General features: G+C 41.4%; 4 protein-coding genes across 10 annotated transcripts in view; 3 read left to right on the top strand and 1 right to left on the bottom strand.

Moving 5' to 3' along the window:
- LOC119482112 (prostaglandin D2 receptor 2-like) overlaps positions 1-27,260 on the bottom strand; it is a 158,728-nt gene that overhangs the window by 18,987 nt on the left and 112,481 nt on the right. The window contains exon 1 of one of the 2 annotated variants that reach the window (XM_037759518.1): positions 14,984-15,163. The exons of the other annotated variant lie outside the window; for it this stretch is intronic. The gene's annotated coding sequence lies outside the window, so the exon portion shown is untranslated. Of the gene's footprint in view, positions 1-14,983; positions 15,164-27,260 lie in introns of those variants that run through there. 2 annotated transcript variants of the gene reach the window in all.
- Positions 1,619-4,316, top strand: LOC119482124 (V-set and immunoglobulin domain-containing protein 1-like). Its single transcript, XM_037759537.1, has 5 exons — positions 1,619-1,925; positions 2,057-2,752; positions 2,859-2,984; positions 3,681-3,724; positions 4,072-4,316. The coding sequence occupies exons 1-5, from the start codon at positions 1,871-1,873 to the stop codon at positions 4,189-4,191; spliced, it is 1,041 nt and encodes a 346-aa protein (XP_037615465.1). The 5' UTR covers positions 1,619-1,870; the 3' UTR covers positions 4,192-4,316.
- LOC119482123 (V-set and immunoglobulin domain-containing protein 1-like) lies at positions 7,312-15,413 on the top strand. 3 transcript variants are annotated; one of them, XM_037759534.1, is made up of 5 exons: positions 7,312-7,383; positions 12,925-13,620; positions 13,737-13,862; positions 14,847-14,890; positions 15,256-15,413. In XM_037759534.1, exons 1-5 carry the CDS (start codon positions 7,329-7,331, stop codon positions 15,373-15,375), a joined length of 1,041 nt encoding a protein of 346 aa, XP_037615462.1. In that variant the 5' UTR covers positions 7,312-7,328; the 3' UTR covers positions 15,376-15,413. The 3 variants fall into 3 exon arrangements, with proteins under 3 accessions (XP_037615462.1, XP_037615463.1, XP_037615461.1); XM_037759535.1 differs by lacking the exon at positions 7,312-7,383 and adding an exon at positions 7,562-7,874 and having other exon boundaries at positions 13,285-13,620; XM_037759533.1 differs by lacking the exon at positions 7,312-7,383 and adding an exon at positions 12,671-12,793.
- On the top strand, positions 18,427-26,174 carry LOC119482125 (V-set and immunoglobulin domain-containing protein 1-like). Of its 4 annotated transcripts, none has more exons than XM_037759541.1 (5): positions 18,427-18,481; positions 18,613-19,308; positions 19,407-19,532; positions 20,231-20,274; positions 20,622-20,866. In XM_037759541.1, the coding sequence occupies exons 1-5, from the start codon at positions 18,427-18,429 to the stop codon at positions 20,739-20,741; spliced, it is 1,041 nt and encodes a 346-aa protein (XP_037615469.1). In that variant the 3' UTR covers positions 20,742-20,866. The 4 variants fall into 4 exon arrangements, with proteins under 4 accessions (XP_037615469.1, XP_037615468.1, XP_037615467.1 ...); XM_037759540.1 differs by lacking the exons at positions 18,427-18,481; positions 19,407-19,532; positions 20,231-20,274; positions 20,622-20,866 and adding exons at positions 21,483-21,491; positions 24,742-24,858; positions 25,555-25,598; positions 25,941-26,174 and having other exon boundaries at positions 18,624-19,308; XM_037759538.1 differs by lacking the exons at positions 18,427-18,481; positions 18,613-19,308; positions 19,407-19,532; positions 20,231-20,274; positions 20,622-20,866 and adding exons at positions 23,676-23,799; positions 23,931-24,626; positions 24,733-24,858; positions 25,555-25,598; positions 25,941-26,174.

Raw genomic sequence — 27,260 nt, 5'->3', positions numbered from 1 at the left:
TTTATTAGTTTGGAAGTGAGTTCCAATAAACTTGAAACTGAATGTAATATTATGAAACTGAATTCAGTTGCTCTGAAACTCTATTTGATCCTCACTAAAAAGTGAGACACGCATCCTGTCGTCGAGGAAGAGCAATCGAGTGCAGATTCACAGAACTCCGTACGTTTTGATAGTTTGTTTATTGATCAAATCCTGAATCCAAAGTGGCAGAAGGGAATGTCCATTTCCATGAAACATGACCGCTGCAGTAGCTTGGAAAATAGTGATAAGAGGGAATGAATTTGATGAATTTGATACTACGTGGTGTATTTATTAACCTGATGCATGTGTAATATGTGTCTTTTTGTCAGTAAGAAACAATAGGTCTAGATATACAAAACAGTAATGGGAGCAAGGTGAAGAGGAGGGGTATTTATGGTCTGAGTTCCTCCTCTTCACAACACATTCAAACCACAACCATTTTTGACAGTGTCATCTTAAAGGTGCAGTGTGTAGAATTTGGTGTCATCTAGTAGTGTAGTTGCAGATTGCAACCAACTGAGTACCCCTCTGCTCACTGCTCTCTTTCCAAGACTGCGATAACTTGGGCCGCCGAGTGCAAATCCGAGGTAACGCTGCTCGCTTTGCACTCTGTGGTTAACGTTACTGCAGTTTCACAAGCGTGTCGGAGAACTACGGGGACCTTCAAGTATCGTAAAAACCAAAGGCTGCAAAGAAGAAATGGATGTAGTCACCGTAACGTCACTCATTGGTTTGTGGACTGCCATTTTGAAGCCTTGAGTTTTGCATTTTGGCCGTCTCCATCTTGGTTTTTGGCCGTCGCCATCTTAGTACAAACGAACACTGAATAAGATATTTTCAGGCAACCTAAAGGGTTATAATTAACTTTCATGAATTGAACACACACTGTGAAAGGGTTAAAGTTCTAAGTCGAAAACACAAACATCTCCCAGACTGGACAACGCCATGGTAGCGACCTGTCAATCACAAGGTACCCCCGCCCTAAAGCATCCCCTGCTTTATGGTCTATTTGACTCTAAATGGGACCATAATTTACTAAATGAACATCATGCTGTATTGAAGAACACTTGAAACTAGTGATTGAGACCATAAACTCACGTTTACAATGTTTACTGAGGTAATAAATCAAGTGAGAAGTAGGCTCATTTTCTCATAGACTTCTATGCAATCAGACTTCTTTTTGCAACCAGAGGAGTCGCCCCTGCTGGTTATTAGAAAGAATGCAGGTTTAAGGCACTTCAGCTTTGGCTTCACTTCTCAGACCTGTAGGTAACCCACTGGTATAAAACACGAAACAATTGTACTTAAAGGGCTAGTGTGTATGATTTGACAACATCTAATGATCAGGTTCTGGGCCACTGTAGAAAACATGGCAGAGCAACATGGCCGATTCCTTGAAGAGGACCCGCTCCCTATGTAGACATGAAAGACCCATTCCAAGCGATCAAAAACACGATTCTTACTTTCGGGTGATTATACACTAATGAAAACATAGCTTGAATCTTATATTCCATTTCTGCTAATAGATCCCCCATAATGCTACACACTTGCCCTTTAAGAGACATTTCAGAGTCTTCTAATTTTGGGCATTTAACACTGCTAAAGGTTATAAGGCCCACATTATACATTTTGTGTCCAATTTCCAAAATGAGTCCTCATAAGCTGCCAAATCGTTCCAAATTCTGCTTGGATTTCCGTGAACATTCTTTCTCAAAAGACCAAAATCAAGGGACACCGACCATGTGATCATTCAGAGTCATCTCTGATTGGCCAATCAAACACAGTCTTGTCTCTGAAAAGCAGAAGACGTCTAGAGATCCTCTCAAGTGTCCACGGCAATATCAACAAGATGACACCTCCAATGTTTGCTTTGTATTTGTCATGTCTGCTCTTGAGAACAATGGGTAAGTTGTAGCTTTTGTTAAGTTCATTTTGTCACTTTTTCTTCTGATGTTTTTGCAATACTTTTTGTGTGCTACAATATTCTCCCAGTCATGGTATAAAGTTAATTGTGTTGTTTCCATTTTCTCCTCAGCTGATACGACAGCTCCTAAACTATCATCACCTTTACGATTAGTATCGGTCAGCATCGGTGAAAACGTGACTTTGGAATGTTTCTATGAAGATACTGTAGCGGTGATGTTTTACTGGTATAAACAAGCTTTCGGACAGAAACCGCAGCTGGTGTCTAAATTCTACAAGCATGACAAAGATGCCACTTTGACTGGTGAATTTAAGAACGATCGACGCTTTGAAGTGGAAGCCGGCACTGGTAAAAATCACTTGAAGATCTTATATGTGCAACTTTCAGACTCCGCTAATTACTACTGCGCAAATAGTCATCCATACAAGTTTGAATTCATGGAGGGCTTTTTAGTCAGTGTGCAGGGTTCAGGTCTGAACGTCCCAGCTTTGGTCCAGCAGTCAGCATCTGAGACCGTCCAGCCAGGAGGCTCTGTGACTCTGAACTGTACAGTACACACTGGGACCTGTGATGGAGAACACAGTGTTTACTGGTTCAGAAACTCTGAAGAATCTCATGCAGGACTCATTTACACCCATGGAGGCAGGAATGATCAGTGTGAGAAGAAACCCAACACACAAACACACACCTGTGTCTACAACCTGCCAGTGGATAGCCTGAACCGGTCTCATGCTGGGACCTACTACTGTGCTGTTGCCTCATGTGGACACATACTGTTTGGGGATGGGACCAAGCTGGACTTTAAAGGTGAGTAACATTTTAGTAAAGATTATCTCCTTTGTTAAATAGTGATGGATACTTCCTGATCAAATTTGATGAAAAAAAAGCTCTGTGTCCTCATGTTCATCTGCAGATGAGGAAGACTCTCTTGTCTTGGTGTATTTCTTGAGTGGAGCTTTGGCATTCACCACCATCCTGGTTGTTTTCCTGGCTTGCAAAACATATACAATGTACAAGACAAACAGCTGCCAATGCACAGGTAGGCTAAAGTGATATTTACTAGGGATGTAAAATATAAAATATTTAATCGCAATTAATAGCATGATTGTCCATAGTTAATCGTGATTAATCACGAATTAATCAAATTTTGTATCTGTTCAAAATGTACCTTAAAGGGAGATTTGTCAAGTATTTAATACTCTTATCAACATGGGAGTGGGCACATATGCTGCTTTATGCAAATGTATGTATAAATGTATTATTGGAAATCAATTAACAACACAACACAATGACAAATATTGTCCAGAAACCCTCACAGGTACTGCATTTAGCATAATAGTCACATATCTTGAGGTCAGAGGTCAAGGGACCCCTTTGAAAATGGCCATGCCAGTTTTTCCTCGCTAAAATTTAGCGTAACTTTGGAGCCTTATTTAACCTCCTTCTCGACAGGCTAGTTTGACATGGTTGCTACCGATGGATTCACTCTTGGATGGATCTTCACTCTTGCTTTGAAGCTGACCTTGCTTACAACTTAATGCATTGAAGAAATCAGTGGCGTTAAAACAAATTTGCGTTAACGCATTAGTATCGCGTTGACTTTGACAGCCCTAGTATTTACATTTGATTCAATGTATACAATAATAAAGAAGGCAGAAACGAAGTGAATGAGAATTGGCCTTCTCACCATAGTGCATTTTAAAGAAGTTTTTCTGTTTTGTTTTTTCAAAACCAGACTCTCAGGCCAGATCTCCAGCTGCTTCGGCTCCCAATGCAGAGGTGAGTGATTCAAAGCCAGAAAACAGAGATGAGGAAGAGAGAGTATCACCTGTAAAATATCCAGTTCAATATATTGCAATAAGAACTACATACCCTTATGAGGACTGATGATCATCGCTCAAGACTGAAGTTGGTGCTGTTGTTGTTTTGTATTGCATTATTTTTGGGCGTGTTTCTGTTATTTTGTCCACCGCTTGACATAAAAAAATATAATAAAATTATATAGTAGAAAATTATTTTTGCATTTTAATTAGACTGTACAGATGTTAGTGATGCTGTTTTCAATACTTTCAAGTCATGAGACGTATACTATTATGGCAATTAACTATTTCATATTTTGTTACCAGGGTTGCCAAGATGCAGACAGCCTCCATTATGCTGCTGTAAGGGTGAACAGGGCCACCAGATCAACGAGACAGAGAGACGACAACGGGAGTGAATGTGTGTACTCTGGTATAAAGCAGTAGAACTGGACATGTTTCATTTGTGTTACTAGAAGTGACAATTTAGTCAGATTTCACCTCCATGTACTGAATGTAAAGATTTACCTTGCAAAGCACCAATTAAACACGTTCCCTCAGCTACAGTTAAACCAGGTCTCTTTGATGTGATTTCCACTCACGCTATACTTGTAGTCAACAATGCACAAACACACAAACACACACAAGTGATGTCTGCGGCGCCTGTGAGCTCAGATACGAGAGAGAGAAAGTAAGTTTCCCCCCTCACACAAGATGCGTTATTTGGTTCTTGTTTGTGGTTACTTAAGCACATCAAACTCTCAGCAACACTATCTCAGAGTCAGCGGGACACAATCGATACGGCATTACAAACACCCAGCATGTCTGACTCCTTCAAGCAGTGGTAGTGTGCTCAGAAACATTAGAGCCAGGGTGACAACAAGACCCGCCAATGTGGTAAATACTACTCTAGTGTATTTGGCCCACTTAGCCCTTATGTCAAACGTAACTGTAGGAACCTTGCTGTTAAAGTTGACCCTCAATTGAAATTCGAACACAAGGTCAATAAATGAGTTCAATCCACCACATGGCCTAGCTCCTGCCTACATTTCCGAGCTACAAAACCGTTACACCACTGAGATGCCACTCCACCAAAACCTTTTGGCTATACGACATGCTAACCAAAGGTGACTGCACTTTTGGTGTCTCAGCATCACAGATTTTGGAAAAATCTCCAACCTCCCATTAGATCAGCTGAGTATGTTGATTTTCAAAAAACATCTAAAAACCCACTTCTTTAAAGGAGCAGTGTGTAGGATCTGGCGGTATCTAGCGGTGAGGTTGCAGATTGCAACCAACCGAAGCCTCTCTGGAAGGTCAAATAGGCCGTTAGTTTTTTAAGAAGTTTATTAAAAATCAATACAGTGTTTTGGAAAATCAATACAGTATCGCACAACATAATATCGCGATACTCATGTGTATCAATATTTTCATACACCCCTATTGTCAAATAGCAGGTTGCAATGACCGTGAGCAGCATCAAAAAACTTGTCCTGTTGGGTTTGCCAGCTTCGAGCACCAACATCGAATATGACCCAGGTGGTTCTTGGAGGTACGGGTGACAGTATGGATGTAGCTTGCTAGCTAATATGACACGTAAATAAGACAGTTTAGGGGTTGTTGGAAGACTAGCTGTTTCCCCTTGCTTTCAGCATTTATGCTAAGCTAGGCTATAATGTTGCTGGACTTAAGATAGAGAGATGAAAGAGACATGGATCTTCTTTAAGGCAGCAAACAAAAGGATTTCCAAAAAAAGAAATCCTGCAATCATCACTTTAACTGAGAAAATGCAGTCCCAGTCATTTTTGTCACAGAGTTGTCAGAATAGGCCAGTTGACCAGGTCTTGGTGAGGTATGTTGGGAATGTCAAAGAACAGGGCGGAGTAATCAGGCTTTGCTTCCTGTGCCTAAGTTGGACAAAGCCTTCTATAAAATAGCATGGTAAATGAAGTCACCATGTTTAACTGGCATTTTGGCTCTGTGTTCTGCTGTTAACGCAGAGATGAAGCCGTCATTTTACTGAGACCTGTTGACCTTTATCCCCATGCTTTCACTGTGCATCTCTTTCATTGCAGCAGCGTTGGTGGTTTCCAGCAGGATGTAGAGGTGTTTGTAGAATGTATTTTTGACTCAGCTCTGCCAGCATCTTTAAGCATCTTCATAGTACAAGTCTGACCTCTAACACCTTCATATACACCTTGACTAGGACTATGTAACTGGGACAACTATTATTAAAGTTACTTTTTTAGAAAGTTTGAGCCTGAGTTCTGCCCAAATCCGCTGGTGGCAGTGGTGTAGTGGTGTCTTGGTAGGCGGGTATACCGTGGCCCCAAGATGAAGTCAACATGCTTTGCTCTGTGTAGTTTATATCTAGCGTAGTTAAATATCTGGACAGGGGGACTCCAGCTACGAGCTACAGCCAATGAGAACGCAAGACACGGGTTGAGGTGAAACCTGGGGGAGGAGGGGTCGCCTGTAATAATAGGAACTAACTGTATGTGATGCATTTGCAACCGGCAGTAACAGGCTATTTTGTGAACACGTGCCAAAGACAACATCAGCAATGTGTCTTGCATATCGTATCACATCATTTACCGTCCGTGTCCGAAATGAACTTTGATTCATCGGCCAAGGGAAATGGTAGGTGAAAAAATCCCCCGGCCAATAGGGATGAGACGGTGAGGAAATTTCCCCACCAGTTAATAAACTCGTGACAACACCGATGTTATTGATTACACCGGACATTTTACAAGAAAAGATGACGGTCATTACATGTAGCGCGTATACTTTGATCTTGACCGTCGTGCGTCTCCTCGGTCCAGCTTTGGCTGCGGACCAGTGCAGGTTTCCACCAAGCGCACCTGCGGAGCAGCGCAAATTTCCATCTGGAAGCAGGTTTCCACCTTGAAACCTGCGGGTGGTGCACATTATAACGTGCATAACAACATAACGTTCCCTTATAGCATTGGGTTTAAATCTGAAAGATTTAGCAATAAACAACAAACAATTGAAATTCAGTTTGTTCAGTTCACTTCAGTTTGTTCAGTTCCTCCAGCTGAAAGATCTTGTAGTGCGTGACCCCCTGTCGCTGGTAAGACATGTAGTGTGAAAACCACAACAATTTAAAGACTCCCGATTACAAGACAGCAAGTTAGTTACAGTGAAGAGTACAGCAATCTGACGACTTTGAACATCTTGTAGTGTGGAATAGGCACTAGTGCATGTGAGTCCCAGTGTGTGTGCCCCACTAGATCATATGGCAGTTACAGCTGACAAAGCCGTCCCGACCCACAGCTTCATCATGGAAGCGTAGTGCCCAACCTCTGGTGCCCCCCCAGGTTAACACTGTTAGCACTGCTAAAGGTTACAATGCCCATATTATACATTTTGTATCCAATTTACAAAATGAGTCCCGATAACCTGCCATTATTTATGAAAATTCTTTCTCAAAAGCCAAAAATCAAGGGACACCGACCATGTGATCATTCAGAGTCATCTCTGATTGGCCAATCAAACACAGTCTTGTCTCTGAAAAGCCAGAGCGCATAGAGATCCTCTCAAGTGTCCACGGCAATTTCAACGAGATGACACCTCCAATGTTTGCTTTGTATTTGTCATGTCTGCTCTTGAGAACAATGGGTAAGTTGTAGCTTTTGTTAAGTTCATTTTGTCACTTTTTCTTCTGATGTTTTTGCAATACTTTTTGTGTGCTACAATATTCTCCCAGTCATGGTATAAAGTTGATTGTGTTGTTTCCATTTTCTCCTCAGCTGATACGACGGCTCCTAAACCATCATCATCTTTACGATTAGTATCGGTCAGCATCGGTGAAAACGTGACTTTGGAATGTTTCTATGAAGATACTGTAGCGGTGATGTTTTACTGGTATAAACAAGCTTTCGGACAGAAACCGCAGCTGGTGTCTAAAATCTACAAGCATGATAAAGATGCTACTTTGAATGGTGAATTTAAGAACGATCCACGCTTTGAAGTGGAAGCCGGCACTGGTAAAAATCACTTGAAGATCTTATATGTGCAACTTTCAGACTCCGCTAATTACTACTGCGCAATTAGTCATTCATACAAGTTTGAATTCATGGAGGGCTTTTTAGTCAGTGTGCAGGGTTCAGGTCTGAATGTCCCAGCTTTGGTCCAGCAGTCAGCATCTGAGACCGTCCAGCCAGGAGGCTCTGTGACTCTGAACTGTACAGTACACACTGGGACCTGTGATGGAGAACACAGTGTTTACTGGTTCAGAAACTCTGAAGAATCTCATCCAGGACTCATTTACACCCATGGAGGCAGGAATGATCAGTGTGAGAAGAAACCCAACACACAAACACACACCTGTGTCTACAACCTGCCAGTGGATAGCCTGAACCAGTCTCATGTTGGGACCTACTACTGTGCTGTTGCCTCATGTGGACACATACTGTTTGGGGATGGGACCAAGCTGGACTTTAAAGGTGAGTAACATTTTAGTAAAGATTATCTCCTTTGTTAAATAGTGATGGATACTTTCTGATCAAATTTGATGAAAAAAAAGCTCTGTGTCCTCATGTTCATCTGCAGATGAGGAAGACTCTCTTGTCTTGGTGTATTTCTTGAGTGGAGCTTTGGCATTCACCACCATCCTGGTTGTTTTCCTGGCTTGCAAAACATATACAATGTACAAGACAAACAGCTGCCAATGCACAGGTAGGCTAAAGTGATATTTACTAGGGATGTAAAATATAAAATATTTAATCGCAATTAATAGCATGATTGTCCATAGTTAATCGTGATTAATCACGAATTAATCAAATTTTGTATCTGTTCAAAATGTACCTTAAAGGGAGATTTGTCAAGTATTTAATACTCTTATCAACATGGGAGTGGACAAATATGCTGCTTTATGCAAATGTATGTATACATGTATTATTAGAAATCAATTAACAACACAACACAATGACAAATATTGTTCAGAAACCCTCACAGGTACTGCATTTAGCATAATAGTCACATATCTTGAGGTCAGAGGTCAAGGGACCCCTTTGAAAATGGCCATGCCAGTTTTTCCTCGCTAAAATTTAGCGCAACTTTGGAGCCTTATTTAACCTCCTTCTCGACAAGCTAGTTTGACATGGTTGCTACCGATGGATTCACTCTTGGATGGATCTTCACTCTTGCTTTGAAGCTGACCTTGCTTACAACTTAATGCATTGAAGAAATCAGTGGCGTTAAAACAAATTTGCGTTAACGCATTAGTATCGCGTTGACTTTGACAGCTCTAGTATTTACATTTGATTCAATGTATACAATAATAAAGAAGGCAGAAACGAAGTGAATGAGAATTGGCCTTCTCACCATAGTGCATTTTAAAGAAGTTTTTCTGTTTTGTTTTTTCAAAACCAGACTCTCAGGCCAGATCTCCAGCTGCTTCGGCTCCCAATGCAGAGGTGAGTGATTCAAAGCCAGAAAACAGAGATGAGGAAGAGAGAGTATCACCTGTAAAATATCCAGTTCAATATATTGCAATAAGAACTACATACCCTTGTGAGGACTGATGATCATTGCTCAAGACTGAAGTTGGTGCTGTTGTTGTTTTGTATTGCATTATTTTTGGGCGTGTTTCTGTTATTTTGTCCACCGCTTGACATAAAAAAATATAATAAAATAGTAGAAAATTATTTTTGCATTTTAATTAGACTGTACAGATGTTAGTGATGCTGTTTTCAATACTTTTAAGTCATGAGATGTATACTATAATGGCAATTAACTATTTCATACTTTGTTACCAGGGTTGCCAAGATGCAGACAGCCTCCATTATGCTGCTGTAAGGGTGAACAGGGCCACCAGATCAACGAGACAGAGAGACGACACCTGGAGTGAATGTGTGTACTCCAGTATAAAGCAGTAGAACTGGACATGTTTCATTTGTGTTAATAGAAGTGACAATTTAGTCAGATTTCACCTCCATGTACTGAATGTAAAGATTTACCTTGCAAAGCACCAATTAAACACGTTCCCTCAGCTACAGTTAAACCAGGTCTCTTTGATGTGATTTCCACTCACGCTATACTTGTAGTCAACAATGCACAAACACACAAACACACACAAGTGATGTCTGCGGCGCCTGTGAGCTCAGATACGAGAGAGAGAAAGTAAGTTTCCCCCCTCACACAAGATGCGTTATTTGGTTCTTGTTTGTGGTTACTTAAGCACATCAAACTCTCAGCAACACTATCTCAGAGTCAGTGGGACACAATCGGTACGGCATTACAAACACCCAGCATGTCTGACTCCTTCAAGCAGTGGTAGTGTGCTCAGAAACATCAGAGCCAGGGTGACAACAAGACCCGCCAATGTGGTAAATACTAATCCAGTGTATTTGGCCCACTTGGCCCTTATGTCAAACGTAACTGTAGGAACCTTGCTGCTAAAGTTGACCCTCAATTGAAATTCGAACACCAGGTCAATAAATGAGTTCAATCCACCACATGGCCTAGCTCCTGCCTACATTTCCGAGCTACTAAGCCGTTACACCACTGATATGCCACTCCACCAAAACCTTTTGGCTATACTACATGCTAACCAGAGGTGACTGCACTTTTGGTGTCTCAGCATCACAGATTTTGGAAAAATCTCCAACCTCCCATTAGATCAGCTGAGTATGTTGATTTTCAAAAAACATCTAAAAAAACCCACTTCTTTAAAGGAGCAGTGTGTAGGATCTGGCAGTGAGGTTGCAGATTGCAACCGACTGAAGCCTCTCTGGAAGGTCAAATAGGCCGTTAGTTTTTTAAGAAGTTAATTAAAAATCAATGCAGTGTTTTGGAGAATCAATGCAGTATCGCACAACATAATATCGCAATATACATGTATCAATATTTTCTTACACCCCTATTGTCAAATAGCAGGTTGCAATGACTGTGTGCAGCATCAAAAAACTTGTCCTGTTGGGTTTGCCAGTTTCAAGCACCAACATCGAATATGACCAGTGGTTCTTGGAGGTACGGCTGACTAGTTTGCTAGCTAATATGACACGTAAATAAGACAGTTTAGGGATTGTTGGAAGACTAGCTGTTTCCCCTTGCTTCCAGCATTTATGCTAAGCTAGGCTATAATGTTGCTAGACTTAACATAGAGAGATGAAAGAGACATGGATCTTCTCTAAGGCAGCAAACAAAAGGATTTCCAAAAAAAGAAATCCTGCAATCATCACTTTAACTGAGAAAATGCAGTCCCAGTCATTTTTGTCACAGAGTTGTCAGAATAGGCCTGTTGACCAGGTCTTGGTGAGGTATGTTGGGAATGTCAAAGAACAGGGCGGAGTAATCAGGCTTTGTTTCCTGTGCCTAAGTTGGACAAAGCTTTCTATAAAATAGCATGGTAAATTAAGTCACTATATTTAACTGGCATTTTGGCTCTGTGTTCTGCTGTTAATGCAGAGATGAAGCCGTCATTTTACTGAGACCTGTTGACCTTTATCCCCATGCTTTCACTGTGCATCTCTTTCATTGCAGCAGCGTTGGTGGTTTCCAGCAGGATGTAGAGGTGTTTGTAGAATGTATTTTTGACTCAGCTCTGCCAGCGTCTTTAAGCATCTTCATAGTACAACACTGACCTCGAAACACCTTCATATACACCTTGACTAGGACTATGTAACTCAGAGAACTATTATTAAAGTTACTGTTTTAGAAAGTTTGAGCCTGAGTTCTGCCCAAATCCCCTGGTGGCAGTGGTGTAGTGGTGTCTTGGTAGGCGGGTATACCGTGGCCCCAAGATGAAGTCAACATGCTTTGCTCTGTGTAGCCTATATCTAGCATAGCTAAATATCTGGACAGGGGGACTCCAGCTACGAGCTACAGCCAATGAGAACGCAAGACATGGGTTGAGGTGAAACCTGGGGGAGGAGGGGTCGCCTGTAATAATAGGAACTTACTGTATGTGTTGCATTTGCAACCAGTGGTAAAAAGCTATTTTGTGAACACGTGCCAAAGACAACATCAGCAATGTGTCTTGCGTATCGTATCACATCATTTACCGTCCGTGTCCGAAATTAACTTTGACTCACCGGCCAAGGGGACTGGTAGATGAAAAAATCCATCGTCCAATAGGGATGTGACGGTGAGGAAATTTTCCCACCGGATAATAAACTCGTGACAACACCGATGTTATTGATTACACCGGACATTTTACAAGAAAAGATGACGTCAATACATGTAGGGCGTTTACTTTGATCTTTACCGCCAGGTGAGTGTGAGTCTCCCTGGTCCAGCTTTTGCTGCGGAGCAGCGCAGGTTTCCACCTGGAAACAGGTTTCCACCTTGAAACCTGCGGCTTCGCACGTTATAACGTGCATAACAACATAACGTTCCCTTATAGCATTGGGTTTAAATCTGAAAGATTAGCAATAAACAACAAACGATCAAAATTCAGTTTGTTCAGTTCACTTCAGTTCGTTCAGTTCCTCCAGCTGAAAGATCTTGTAGTGCGTGACCCCCAGTCGCTGGTAAGACATGTAGTGTGAAAACCACAACAACTTAAAGACTCCCGATTACAAGATAGCAAGTTAGTTACAGTGAAGAGTACAGCAATCTGACGACTTTGAACATCTTGTAGTGTGGAATAGGCACTAGTGCATGTGAGTCCCAGTGTGTGTGCCCCACTAGCTCATACTTTATGGCAGTTACAGCTGACAAAGCCGTCCCGACCCACAGCTTCATCATGGAAACCTAGTGCCCAACCTCTGGTTCCCCCCCAGGTTAACACTGTTAGCACTGCTAAAGGTTACAATGCTCACATTATACATTTTGTATCCAATTTCCAAAATTAGTCCTGATAACCTGCCATTTTTCATGAAAATTCTTTCTCAAAAGCCAAAAATCAAGGGACATCGACCATGTGATCATTCAGAGTCATCTCTGATTGGCCAATCAAACACAGTCTTGTCTCTGAAAAGCAGAGGACGTATAGAGATCCTCTCAAGTGTCCACGGCAATTCCAACGAGATGACACCTCCAATGTTTGCTTTGTATTTGTCATGTCTGCTCTTGAGAACAATGGGTAAGTTGTAGCTTTTGTTAAGTTCATTTTGTCGCTTTTTCTTCTGATGTTTTTTCAATACATTTTGTGTGCTACAATATTCTCCCAGTCATGGTATTAAGTTGATTGTGTTGTTTCCATTTTCTCCTCAGCTAATACGACAGCTCCTAAACTATCATCACCTTTACGTTTCGTATCTGTCAGCATCGGTGAAAACGTGACTTTGGAATGTTTCTATGAAGATACTGTAGCTGTGATGTTTTACTGGTATAAACAAGCTTTCGGACAAAAACCGCAGCTGGTGTCTAAATTCTACAAGCATGACAAAAATGCCACTTTGAATGGTGAATTTAAGAACGATCCACGCTTTAAAGTGGAAGCCGGCACTGGTAAAAATCACTTGAAGATCTTATATGTGCAACTGTCAGACTCCGCTACCTACTTCTGCATAAGTGGCTATTCATACCAGTATGAATTTGCGGAGGGCGCTATTGTCCACGTAAAGGGTTCAGGTCTGAACGTCCCAGCTTTAGTCCAGCAGTCAGCATCTGAGACCGTCCAGCCAGGAGGCTCTGTGACTCTGAACTGTACAGTACACACTGGGACCTGTGATGGAGAACACAGTGTTTACTGGTTCAGAAACTCTGAAGAATCTCATCCAGGACTCATTTACACCCATGGAGGCAGGAATGATCAGTGTGAGAAGAAATCCAACACACAAACACACACCTGTGTCTACAACCTGCCAATAAAGAGCCTGAACCGGTCTCATGTTGGGACCTACTACTGTGCTGTTGCCTCATGTGGACACATACTGTTTGGAAACGGGACCAAGCTGGACTTTAAAGGTGAGGAACATTTTAGTAAAGATGATCTCTTTTGTTAAATAGTGATGGATACTTTCTGATCAAATTTGATGAAAAAACAAACCCTGAAAGCTCTGTGTCCTCATGTTCATCTGCAGATGAGGAAGACTCTCTTGTCTTGGTGTATTTCTTGAGTGGAGCTTTGGCATTCACCACCATCCTGGTTGTTTTCCTGGCTTGCAAAATATATAAAATGTACAAGACAAACAGCTGCCAATGCACAGGTAGGCTAAACTGATATTTACTAGGGCTGTCAATCGATTAAAATATTTAATCGCAATTAATAGCGTGATTGTCCATAGTTAATCGTAATTAATCACAATTTTTTTTTTCTGTTCAAAATGTACCTTAAAAGGGAGATTTGTCAAATATTTAATATTCTTATCAACATGGGAGTGGGCAAATATGCTGCTTTATGCAAATGTTTGTATATATTTATTTTTGGAAATCAATTAAAAACACAAAACAATGACGAATAATTTTCAGAAACCCTCACAATCAGTTTCATACTGACTTAGTAGAGAAGTGTTAATATTACTGTGATGCGCTGAGAGTGGTTAATTATATTGGGGATATGTTTGTTCACATTTAGCATAATAGTCTGTACTGCATTTAGCATAAAACAATATGCTCAAATCATAACATGGCAAACTGCAGCCCAACAGGCAACAACAGCTGTCAGTGTGCTGACTTGACTTTGACTTGCCCCAAACTGTATGTGATTATCATAAAGTGGGCATGTGTGTAAAGGGGAGACTCGTGGGTACCCATAGAACCCATTTTCATTCACATATCTTGAGGTCAGAGGTCAAGGGACCCCTTTGAAAACAGCCATGCCAGTTTTTCCTCGCTAAAATTTAGCCCAACTTTGGAGCCTTATTTAACCTCCTTCTCGACAGGCTAGTTTGACATGGTTGGTAATGATGGATTCTTTAGGTTTTCAAGTTTCATATAATGCCATCCTAATCCTGACTCTGATTTTAAAACTGAGCCCGCTAAGACTAAACACATTAAAGAAATCAACGGCGTTAAAACAGATTTGCATTAAAGCATTAGTATCTCGTTAACTTTGACAGCCCTAGTACTTACATTTGATAGTGTTTAATGTATGCGATATTGAAGAAGGCAGAAACGAAGTGAATGAGAATTGGCCTTCTCACCATAGTGCATTTTAAAGAAGTTTTTCTGTTTTGTTTTTTCAAAACCAGACTCTCAGGCCAGATCTCCAGCTGCTTCGGCTCCCAATGCAGAGGTGAGTGATTCAAAGCCAGAAAACAGAGATGAGGAAGAGAGAGTATCACCTGTAAAATATCCGGTTCAATATATTGCAATAAAAACTACATACCCTTGTGAGGACTGATTGAAGATTGTGAAGCGGTGACCGATGGTCATCGCGCAAGACTGAAGTTGGTGCTATTGTTGTTTTGGATTGTATTATTTTTTGGCGTGTTTCTGTTATTTTGTCCACCGCTTGAAATAAAAAAATAGAAAAAATCGTAGAAATTATTTTTGCATTTGAATTAGACTGTACAGATGTTAGTGATGCTGTTTTCAATACTTTTAAGTCATGAGACGTATACTATTATGGCAATTAACTATTTCATACTTTGTTACCAGGGTTGCCAAGATGCAGACAGCCTCCATTATGCTGCTGTAAGGGTGAACAGGGCCACCAGATCAACGAGACAGAGAGACGACAATGGGAGTGAATGTGTGTACTCCAGTATAAAGCAGTAGAACTGGACATGTTTCATTTGTGTTAATAGAAGTGACAATTTAGACAGATTTCACCTCCATGTACTGAATGTAAAGATTTACCTTGCAAAGCACCAATTAAACACGTTCCCTCAGCTACAGTTAAACCAGGTCTCTTTGATGTGATTTCCACTCACGCTATACTTGTAGTCAACAATGCACAAACACACAACCACACACAAGTGATGTCTGCGGCGCCTGTGAGCTCAGATACGAGAGAGAGAAAGTAAGTTTCCCCCCTCACACAAGATGCGTTATTTGGTTCTTGTTTGTGGTTACTTAAGCACATCAAACTCTCAGCAACACTATCTCAGAGTCAGTGGGACACAATTGGTACGGCATTACAAACACCCAGCATGTCTGACTCCTTCAAGCAGTGGTAGTGTGCTCAGAAACATCAGAGCCAGGGTGACAACAAGACCCGCCAATGTGGTAAATACTACTCTAGTGTATTTGGCCCACTTAGCCCTTATGTCAAACGTAACTGTAGGAACCTTGCTGCTAAAGTTCACCCTCAATTGAAATTCGAACACCAGGTCAATAAATGAGTTCAATCCACCACATGGCCTAGCTCCTGCCTACATTTCCGAACTACTAAGCCGTTACACCACTGATATGCCACTCCACCAAAACCTTTTGGCTATACAACATGCTAACCAAAGGTGACTGCACTTTTGGTGTCTCAGCATCACAGATTTTGGAAAAATCTCCAACCTCTCATCAGATCAGCTGAGTATGTTGATTTTCAAAAAAACATCTAAAAAAACCCACTTCTTTAAAGGAGCAGTGTGTAGGATCTGGCAGTGAGGTTGCAGATTGCAACCGACTGAAGCCTCTCTGGAAGGTCAAATAGGCCGTTAGTTTTTTAAGAAGTTAATTAAAAATCAATGCAGTGTTTTGGAGAATCAATGCAGTATCGCACAACATAATATCGCGATATACATGTATCAATATTTTCTTACACCCCTATTGTCAAATAGCAGGTTGCAATGACTGTGTGTAGCATCAAAAAACTCGTCCTGTTGGGTTTGCCAGTTTCAAGCACCAACATCGAATATGACCAGTGGTTCTTGGAGGTACGGCTGACTAGTTTGCTAGCTAATATGACACGTAAATAAGACAGTTTAGGGGTTGTTGGAAGACTAGCTGTTTCCCCTTGCTTCCAGCATTTATGCTAAGCTAGGCTATAATGTTGCTAGACTTAACATAGAGAGATGAAAGTGACATGGATCATCTCTAAGGCAGCAAACAAAAGGATTTCCAAAAAAAGAAATCCTGCAATCATCACTTTAACTGAGAAAATGCAGTCCCAGTCATTTTTGTCACAGTGTTGTCAGAATAGGCCAGTTGACCAGGTCTTGGTGAGGTATGTTGGGAATGTCAAAGAACAGGGCGGAGTAATCAGGCTTTGCTTCCTGTGCCTAAGTTGGACAAAGCTTTCTATGAAATAGCATGGTAAATGAAGTCACCATGTTTAACTGGCATTTTGGGCTCTGTGTTCTGCTGTTAATGCAGAGATGAAGCCGTCATTTTACTGAGACCTGTTGACCTTTATCCCCATGCTTTCACTGTGCATCTCTTTCATTGCAGCAGCGTTGGTGGTTTCCAGCAGGATGTAGAGGTGTTTGTAGAATGTATTTTTGACTCAGCTCTGCCAGCGTCTTTAAGCATCTTCATAGTACAAGTCTGACCTCGAACACCTTCATATACGCCTTGACTAGGACTGTGTAACTGGGAGAACCATTATTAAAGTTAGCACAGCTGATGGCAGTGGTGTAGTGGTGTCTTGGTAGGCGGGTATACTCTGGCCCCAAGATGAAGTCAACATGCTTTGCTCTGTGTAGCCTATATCTAGCATAGCTAAATATCTGGACAGGGGGACTCCAGCTACGAGCTACAGCCAATGAGAACGCAAGACATGGGTTGAAGGTAAACCTGGGGGAGGAGGGGTCGCCTGTAATAATAGGAACTCACTGTATGTGTTGCATTTGCAACCAGTGGTAACAGGCTATTTTGTGAACACGTGCCAAAGACAACATCAGCAATGTGTCTTGCGTATCGTATCACATCATTTACCGTCTGTGTCCGAAATTAACTTTGACTCACCGGCCAAGGGGTCTAGGAGATGAAAAAATACACCGGCCAATAGGGATGTGACGGTGAGGAAATCTTCCCACCGGATAATAAACTCGTGACAACACCGATGTTATTGATTACACCGGACATTTTACAAGAAAAGATGACGTCAATACATGTAGGGCGTTTACTTTGATCTTTACCGCCAGGTGAGTGTGAGTCTCCCCGGTCCAGCTTTTGCTGCGGAGCAGCGCAGGTTTCCACCTGGAAGCAGGTTTCCACCTTGAAACCTGCGGCTTCGCACGTTATAACGTGCATAACAACATAACGTTCCCTTATAGCATTGGGTTTAAATCTGAAAGATTAGCAATAAACAACAAACGATCAAAATTCAGTTTGTTCAGTTCACTTCAGTTTGTTCAGTTCCGTCCGCTGAAAGATCTTGTAGTGCGTGACCCCCAGTCGCTGGTAAGACATGTAGTGTGAAAACCACAACAACTTAAAGACTCCCGATTACAAGACAGCAAGTTAGTTACAGTGAAGAGTACAGCAATCTGACGACTTTGAACATCTTGTAGTGTGGAATAGGCACTCGTGCATGTGAGTCCCAGTGTGTGTGCCCCACTAGCTTATACTTTATGGCAGTTACAGCTGACAAAGCCGTCCCGACCCACAGCTTCATCGTGGGTGTGTAGTGCCCAACCTCTGGTTCCCCCCCAGGTTAACACTGCTAAAGGTTACAATGCCCACATTATACATTTTGTATCCAATTTCCAAAATGAGTCCTGATAACCTGCCATTTTTCATGAAAATTCTTTCTCAAAAGCCAAAAATCAAGGGACACCGACCATGTGATCATTCAGAGTCATCTCTGATTGGCCAATCAAACACAGCCTTGTCTCTGAAAAGCAAGGGCGTCTAGAGATCCTCTCAAGTGTCCACGGCAATATCAACAAGATGACACCTCCAATGTTTGCTTTGTATTTGTCATGTCTGCTCTTGAGAACAATGGGTAAGTTGTAGCTTTTGTTAAGTGCATTTTGTCACTTTTTCTTCGAATGTTTTTGCAATACTTTTTGTGTGCTACAATATTCTCCCAGTCATGGTATTAAGTTGATTGTGTTGTTTCCTTTTTTTCCTCAGCTGATACGACAGCTCCTAAACTATCATCCCCTTTACGTTTCGTATCCGTCAGCATCGGTGAAAACGTGACTTTGGAATGTTTCTATGAAGATGGTGTAGCGGTGATGTTTTACTGGTATAAACAAGCTTTCGGACAAAAACCGCAGCTGGTGTCTAAATTCTACAAGCATGACAAAGATGCCACTTTGAATGGTGAATTTAAGAACAATCCACGCTTTGAAGTGGAAGCCGGCACTGGTAAAAATCACTTGAAGATCTTATATGTGCAACTTTCAGACTCCGCTACTTACTACTGCATAATTGGCTATTCACACGAGTATGAATTTGCAGAGGGCGCTATTGTCCACGTAAAGGGTTCAGGTCTGAACGTCCCAGCTTTGGTCCAGCAGTCAGCATCTGAGACCGTCCAGCCAGGAGGCTCTGTGACTCTGAACTGTACAGTACACACTGGGACCTGTGATGGAGAACACAGTGTTTACTGGTTCAGAAACTCTGAAGAATCTCATGCAGGACTCATTTACACCCAAGGAGGCAGGAATGATCAGTGTGAGAAGAAAACCAACACACAAACACACACCTGTGTCTACAACCTGCCAATAAAGAGCCTGAACCAGTCTCATGCTGGGACCTACTACTGTGCTGTTGCCTCATGTGGACACATACTGTTTGGAAACGGGACCAAGCTGGACTTTAAAGGTGAGGAACATACCTTTGTTAAATAGTGATGGATACTTTGTGATCAAATTTGATGAAAAAAACCCCTGAAAGCTCTGTGTCCTCATGTTCATCTGCAGATGAGGAAGACTCTCTTGTCTTGGTGAATTTCTTGAGTGGAGCTTTGGCATTCACCACCATCCTGGTTGTTTTCCTGGCTTGCACAATATATAAAATGTACAAGACAAACAGCTGCCAATGCACAGGTAGGTTAAAGTGATATTTACTAAGGCTGTCAATCGATTAAAATATTTAATCGCAATTAATAGCATGATTGTCCATAGTTAATCGTGATTAATCGCAAATTAATCAAATTTTGTATCTGTTCAAAATGTACCTTAAAGGGAGATTTGTCAAGTATTTAATACTTTTATCAACATGGGAGTGGGCACATATGCTGCTTTATGCAAATGTATGTATACATGTATTATTAGAAATCAATTAACAACACAAAATAATGACAAATATTGTCCAGAAACCCTCACAGGTATTGCATTTAGCATAATAGTCACATATCTTGAGGTCAGAGGTCAAGGGACCCCTTTGAAAATGGCCATGCCAGTTTTTCCTCGCTAAAATTTAGCGTAACTTTGGAGCCTTATTTAACCTCCTTCTCGACAGGCTAGTTTGACATGGTTGCTACCGATGGATTCACTCTTGGATGGATCTTCACTCTTGCTTTGAAGCTGACCTTGCTTACAACTTAATGCATTGAAGAAATCAGTGGCGTTAAAACAAATTTGCGTTAACGCATTAGTATCGCGTTGACTTTGACAGCCCTAGTATTTACATTTGATTCAATGTATACAATAATAAAGAAGGCAGAAACGAAGTGAATGAGAATTGGCCTTCTCACCATAGTGCATTTTAAAGAAGTTTTTCTGTTTTGTTTTTTCAAAACCAGACTCTCAGGCCAGATCTCCAGCTGCTTCGGCTCCCAATGCAGAGGTGAGTGATTCAAAGCCAGAAAACAGAGATGAGGAAGAGAGAGTATCACCTGTAAAATATCCAGTTCAATATATTGCAATAAGAACTACATACCCTTATGAGGACTGATGATCATCGCTCAAGACTGAAGTTGGTGCTGTTGTTGTTTTGTATTGCATTATTTTTGGGCGTGTTTCTGTTATTTTGTCCACCGCTTGACATAAAAAAATATAATAAAATTATATAGTAGAAAATTATTTTTGCATTTTAATTAGACTGTACAGATGTTAGTGATGCTGTTTTCAATACTTTCAAGTCATGAGACGTATACTATTATGGCAATTAACTATTTCATATTTTGTTACCAGGGTTGCCAAGATGCAGACAGCCTCCATTATGCTGCTGTAAGGGTGAACAGGGCCACCAGATCAACGAGACAGAGAGACGACAACGGGAGTGAATGTGTGTACTCTGGTATAAAGCAGTAGAACTGGACATGTTTCATTTGTGTTACTAGAAGTGACAATTTAGTCAGATTTCACCTCCATGTACTGAATGTAAAGATTTACCTTGCAAAGCACCAATTAAACACGTTCCCTCAGCTACAGTTAAACCAGGTCTCTTTGATGTGATTTCCACTCACGCTATACTTGTAGTCAACAATGCACAAACACACAAACACACACAAGTGATGTCTGTGGCGCCTGTGAGCTCAGATACGAGAGAGAGAAAGTAAGTTTCCCCCCTCACACAAGATGCGTTATTTGGTTCTTGTTTGTGGTTACTTAAGCACATCAAACTCTCAGCAACACTATCTCAGAGTCAGTGGGACACAATCGGTACGGCATTACAAACACCCAGCATGTCTGACTCCTTCAAGCAGTGGTAGTGTGCTCAGAAACATCAGAGCCAGGGTGACAACAAGACCCGCCAATGTGGTAAATACTACTCCAGTGTATCGGCCCACTTTGCCCTTATGTCAAACGTAACTGTAGGAACCTTGCTGTTAAAGTTCACCCTCAATTGAAATTCGAACACCAGGTCAATAAATTGGTTCAATCCACCACATGGCCTGGCTCCTGCCTACATTTCCGAGCTACTAAGCCGTTACACCACTGATATGCCACTCCACCAAAACCTTTTGGCTATACAACATGCTAACCAGAGGTGACTGCACTTTTGGTGTCTCAGCATCACAGATTTTGGAAAAATCTCCCACCTCTCATCAGATCAGCTGAGTATGTTGATTTTCAAAAAACATCTAAAAAAACCCACTTCTTTAAAGGAGCAGTGTGTAGGATCTGGCAGTGAGGTTGCAGATTGCAACCGACTGAAGCCTCTCTGGAAGGTCAAATAGGCCGTTAGTTTTTTAAGAAGTGAATTAAAAATCAATGCAGTGTTTTGGAGAATCAATGCAGTATCGCACAACATAATATCGCGATATACATGTATCAATATTTTCTTACACCCTTATTGTCAAATAGCAGGTTGCAATGACTGTGTGTAGCATCAAAAAACTCGTCCTGTTGGGTTTGCCAGTTTCAAGCACCAACATCGAATATGACCAGTGGTTCTTGGAGGTACGGCTGACAGTATGGATGTAGTTTGCTAGCTAATATGACACGTAAAAAAGACAGTTTAGGGATTGTTGGAAGACTAGCTGTTTCCCCTTGCTTCCAGCATTTATGCTAAGCTAGGCTATAATGTTGCTAGACTTAACATAGAGAGATGAAAGAGACATGGATCTTCTCTGCAGTTCCAGTCATTTTTGTCACAGTGTTGTCAGAATAGGCCAGTTGACCAGGTCTTGGTGAGGTATGTTGGGAATGTCAAAGAACAGGGCGGAGTAATCAGGCTTTGCTTCCTGTGCCTAAGTTGGACAAAGTCTTCTATAAAATAGCATGGTAAATGAAGTCACTATGTTCAACTAGCATTTTGGCTCTGTGTTCTGCTGTTAATGCAGAGATGAAGCCGTCATTTTACTGAGACCTGTTGACCTTTATCCCCATGCTTTCACTGTGCATCTCTTTCATTGCAGCAGCGTTGGTGGTTTCCAGCAGGATGTAGAGGTTTTTTTAGAATGTATTTTTGACTCAGCTCTGCCAGCGTCTTTAAGCATCTTCATAGTACAAGTCTGACCTCGAACACCTTCATATACGCCTTGACTAGGACTGTGTAACTGGGAGAACCATTATTAAAGTTAGCACAGCTGATGGCAGTGGTGTAGTGGTGTCTTGGTAGGCGGGTATATTCTGGCCCCAAGATGAAGTCAACATGCTTTGCTCTGTGTAGCCTATATCTAGCATAGCTAAATATCTGGACAGGGGGACTCCAGCTACGAGCTACAGCCAATGAGAACGCAAGACATGGGTTGAGGTGAAACCTGGGGGAGGAGGGGTCGCCTGTAATAATAGGAACTCACTGTATGTGTTGCATTTGCAACCAGTGGTAACAGGCTATTTTGTGAACACGTGCCAAAGACAACATCAGCAATGTGTCTTGCATATCGTATCACATCATTTACCGTCCGTGTCCGAAATTACCTTTGACTCACCGGCCAAGGGGACTGGTAGATGAAAGAATCCACCGTCCAATAGGGATGTGATGGTGAGGAAATTTTCCCACCGGATAATAAACTCGTGACAACACCGATGTTATTGATTACACCGGACATTTTACAAGAAAAGATGACGGTCAATACATGTAGGGCATTTACTTTGATCTTTACCGCCAGGTGAGTGTGAGTCTCCCCAGTCAAGCTTTTGCTGCAGAGCAGCGCAGGTTACCACCTGGAAACAGGTTTCCACCTTGAAACCTGCAGCTTCGCACGTTATAACGTGCATAACAACATAACGTTCCCTTATAGCATTGGGTTTAAATCTGAAAGATTAGCAATAAACAACAAACGATCAAAATTCAGTTTGTTCAGTTCACTTCAGTTTGTTCAGTTCCGTCCGCTGAAAGATCTTGTAGTGCGTGACCCCCTGTCGCTGGTAAGACATGTAGTGTGAAAACCACAACAACTTAAAGACTCCCGATTACAAGACAGCAAGTTAGTTACAGTGAAGAGTACAGCAATCTGACGACTTTGAAAATCTTGTAGTGTGGAATAGGCACTAGTGCATGTGAGTCCCAGTGTGTGTGCCCCACTAGCTTATACTTTATGGCAGTTACAGCTGATAACGCCGTCCCGACCCACAGCTTCATCGTGGGAGTGTAGTGCCCAACCTCTGGTGCCCCCCCAGGTTAACACTGTTAGCACTGCTAAAGGTTACAATGCCCACATTATACATTTTGTATCCAATTTCCAAAATGAGTCCTGATAACCTGCCATTATTCAAGAAAATTCTTTCTCAAAAGCCAAAAATCAAGGGACACCGACCATGTGATCATTCAGAGTCATCTCTGATTGGCCAATCAAACACAGTCTTGTCTCTGAAAAGCAAGGGCGTCTAGAGATCCTCTCAAGTGTCCACGGCAATATCAACAAGATGACACCTCCAATGTTTGCTTTGTATTTGTCATGTCTGCTCTTGAGAACAATGGGTAAGTTGTAGCTTTTGTTAAGTTCATTTTGTCGCTTTTTCTTCGAATGTTTTTGCAATATTTATTCTGTGCTACAATATTCTCCCAGTCATGGTATTAAGTTAATTGTGTTGTTTCCATTTTTTCCTCAGCTGATACGACAGCTCCTAAACTATCATCACCTTTACGTTTCGTATCTGTCAGCATCGGTGAAAACGTGACTTTGGAATGTTTCTATGAAGATAGTGTAGCGGTGATGTTTTCCTGGTATAAACAAGCTTTCGGACAAAAACCGCAGCTGGTGTCTAAATTCTACAAGCATGATAAAGATGCTACTTTGAATGGTGAATTTAAGAACGATCAACGCTTTGAAGTGGAAGCCAGCACTGGTAAAATTCACTTGAAGATCTTATATGTGCAACTTTCAGACTCCGCTACTTACTACTGCGCAAATACAAATTCATACAAGTTTGAATTCATGGAGGGCTTTTTAGTCAGTGTGCAGGGTTCAGGTCTGAATGTCCCAGCTTTGGTCCAGCAGTCAGCATCTGAGACCGTCCAGCCAGGAGGCTCTGTGACTCTGAGCTGTACAGTACACACTGGGACTTGTGATGGAGAACACAGTGTTTACTGGTTCAGAAACTCTGAAGAATCTCATCCAGGACTCATTTACACCCATGGAGGCAGGAATGATCAGTGTGAGAAGAAACCCAACACACAAACACACACCTGTGTCTACAACCTGCCAGTGGATAGCCTGAACCAGTCTCATGTTGGGACCTACTACTGTGCTGTTGCCTCATGTGGACACATACTGTTTGGGGATGGGACCAAGCTGGACTTTAAAGGTGAGTAACATTTTAGTAAAGATTATCTCCTTTGTTAAATAGTGATGGATACTTTCTGATCAAATTTGATGAAAAAAAAGCTCTGTGTTCTCATGTTCATCTGCAGATGAGGAAGACTCTCTTGTCTTGGTGTATTTCTTGAGTGGAGCTTTGGCATTCACCACCATCCTGGTTGTTTTCCTGGCTTGCAAAACATATACAATGTACAAGACAAACAGCTGCCAATGCACAGGTAGGCTAAAGTGATATTTACTAGGGATGTAAAATATAAAATATTTAATCGCAATTAATAGCATGATTGTCCATAGTTAATCGTGATTAATCACGAATTAATCAAATTTTGTATCTGTTCAAAATGTACCTTAAAGGGAGATTTGTCAAGTATTTAATACTCTTATCAACATGGGAGTGGACAAATATGCTGCTTTATGCAAATGTATGTATACATGTATTATTAGAAATCAATTAACAACACAACACAATGACAAATATTGTTCAGAAACCCTCACAGGTACTGCATTTAGCATAATAGTCACATATCTTGAGGTCAGAGGTCAAGGGACCCCTTTGAAAATGGCCATGCCAGTTTTTCCTCGCTAAAATTTAGCGCAACTTTGGAGCCTTATTTAACCTCCTTCTCGACAAGCTAGTTTGACATGGTTGCTACCGATGGATTCACTCTTGGATGGATCTTCACTCTTGCTTTGAAGCTGACCTTGCTTACAACTTAATGCATTGAAGAAATCAGTGGCGTTAAAACAAATTTGCGTTAACGCATTAGTATCGCGTTGACTTTGACAGCCCTAGTATTTACATTTGATTCAATGTATACAATAATAAAGAAGGCAGAAATGAAGTGAATGAGAATTGGCCTTCTCACCATAGTGCATTTTAAAGAAGTTTTTCTGTTTTGTTTTTTCAAAACCAGACTCTCAGGCCAGATCTCCAGCTGCTTCGGCTCCCAATGCAGAGGTGAGTGATTCAAAGCCAGAAAACAGAGATGAGGAAGAGAGAGTATCACCTGTAAAATATCCAGTTCAATATATTGCAATAAGAACTACATACCCTTGTGAGGACTGATGATCATCGCTCAAGACTGAAGTTGGTGCTGTTGTTGTTTTGTATTGCATTATTTTTGGGCGTGTTTCTGTTATTTTGTCCACCGCTTGACATAAAAAAATATAATAAAATAGTAGAAAATTATTTTTGCATTTTAATTAGACTGTACAGATGTTAGTGATGCTGTTTTCAATACTTTTAAGTCATGAGACGTATACTATAATGGCAATTAACTATTTCATACTTTGTTACCAGGGTTACCAAGATGCAGACAGCCTCCATTATGCTGCTGTAAGGGTGAACAGGGCCACCAGATCAACGAGACAGAGAGACGACAACGGGAGTGAATGTGTGTACTCCAGTATAAAGCAGTAGAACTGGACATGTTTCATTTGTGTTAATAGAAGTGACAATTTAGTCAGATTTCACCTCCATGTACTGAATGTAAAGATTTACCTTGCAAAGCACCAATTAAACACGTTCCCTCAGCTACAGTTAAACCAGGTCTCTTTGATGTGATTTCCACTCACGCTATACTTGTAGTCAACAATGCACAAACACACAAACACACACAAGTGATGTCTGTGGCGCCTGTGAGCTCAGATACGAGAGAGAGAAAGTAAGTTTCCCCCCTCACACAAGATGCGTTATTTGGTTCTTGTTTGTGGTTACTTAAGCACATCAAACTCTCAGCAACACTATCTCAGAGTCAGTGGGACACAATCGGTACGGCATTACAAACACCCAGCATGTCTGACTCCTTCAAGCAGTGGTAGTGTGCTCAGAAACATCAGAGCCAGGGTGACAACAAGACCCGCCAATGTGGTAAATACTACTCCAGTGTATCGGCCCACTTGGCCCTTATGTCAAACGTAACTGTAGGAACCTTGCTGTTAAAGTTCACCCTCAATTGAAATTCGAACACCAGGTCAATAAATTGGTTCAATCCACCACATGGCCTGGCTCCTGCCTACATTTCCGAGCTACTAAGCCGTTACACCACTGATATGCCACTCCACCAAAACCTTTTGGCTATACAACATGCTAACCAGAGGTGACTGCACTTTTGGTGTCTCAGCATCACAGATTTTGGAAAAATCTCCCACCTCTCATCAGATCAGCTGAGTATGTTGATTTTCAAAAAACATCTAAAAAAACCCACTTCTTTAAAGGAGCAGTGTGTAGGATCTGGCAGTGAGGTTGCAGATTGCAACCAACTGAAGCCTCTCTGGAAGGTCAAATAGGCCGTTAGTTTTTTAAGAAGTTAATTAAAAATCAATGCAGTGTTTTGGAGAATCAATGCAGTATCGCACAACATAATATCGCGATATACATGTATCAATATTTTCTTACACCCTTATTGTCAAATAGCAGGTTGCAATGACTGTGTGTAGCATCAAAAAACTCGTCCTGTTGGGTTTGCCAGTTTCAAGCACCAACATCGAATATGACCAGTGGTTCTTGGAGGTACGGCTGACTAGTTTGCTAGCTAATATGACACGTAAAAAAGACAGTTTAGGGGTTGTTGGAAGACTAGCTGTTTCCCCTTGCTTTCAGCATTTATGCTAAGCTAGG

This window comes from Sebastes umbrosus, chromosome 22 (genome assembly GCF_015220745.1).
Source record: "Sebastes umbrosus isolate fSebUmb1 chromosome 22, fSebUmb1.pri, whole genome shotgun sequence".
NCBI classification, from domain to species: domain Eukaryota; kingdom Metazoa; phylum Chordata; class Actinopteri; order Perciformes; family Sebastidae; genus Sebastes; species Sebastes umbrosus.
Note: the sequence above shows the minus strand (reverse complement) of the source record. Positions and strands in the feature narration are given on the sequence as shown.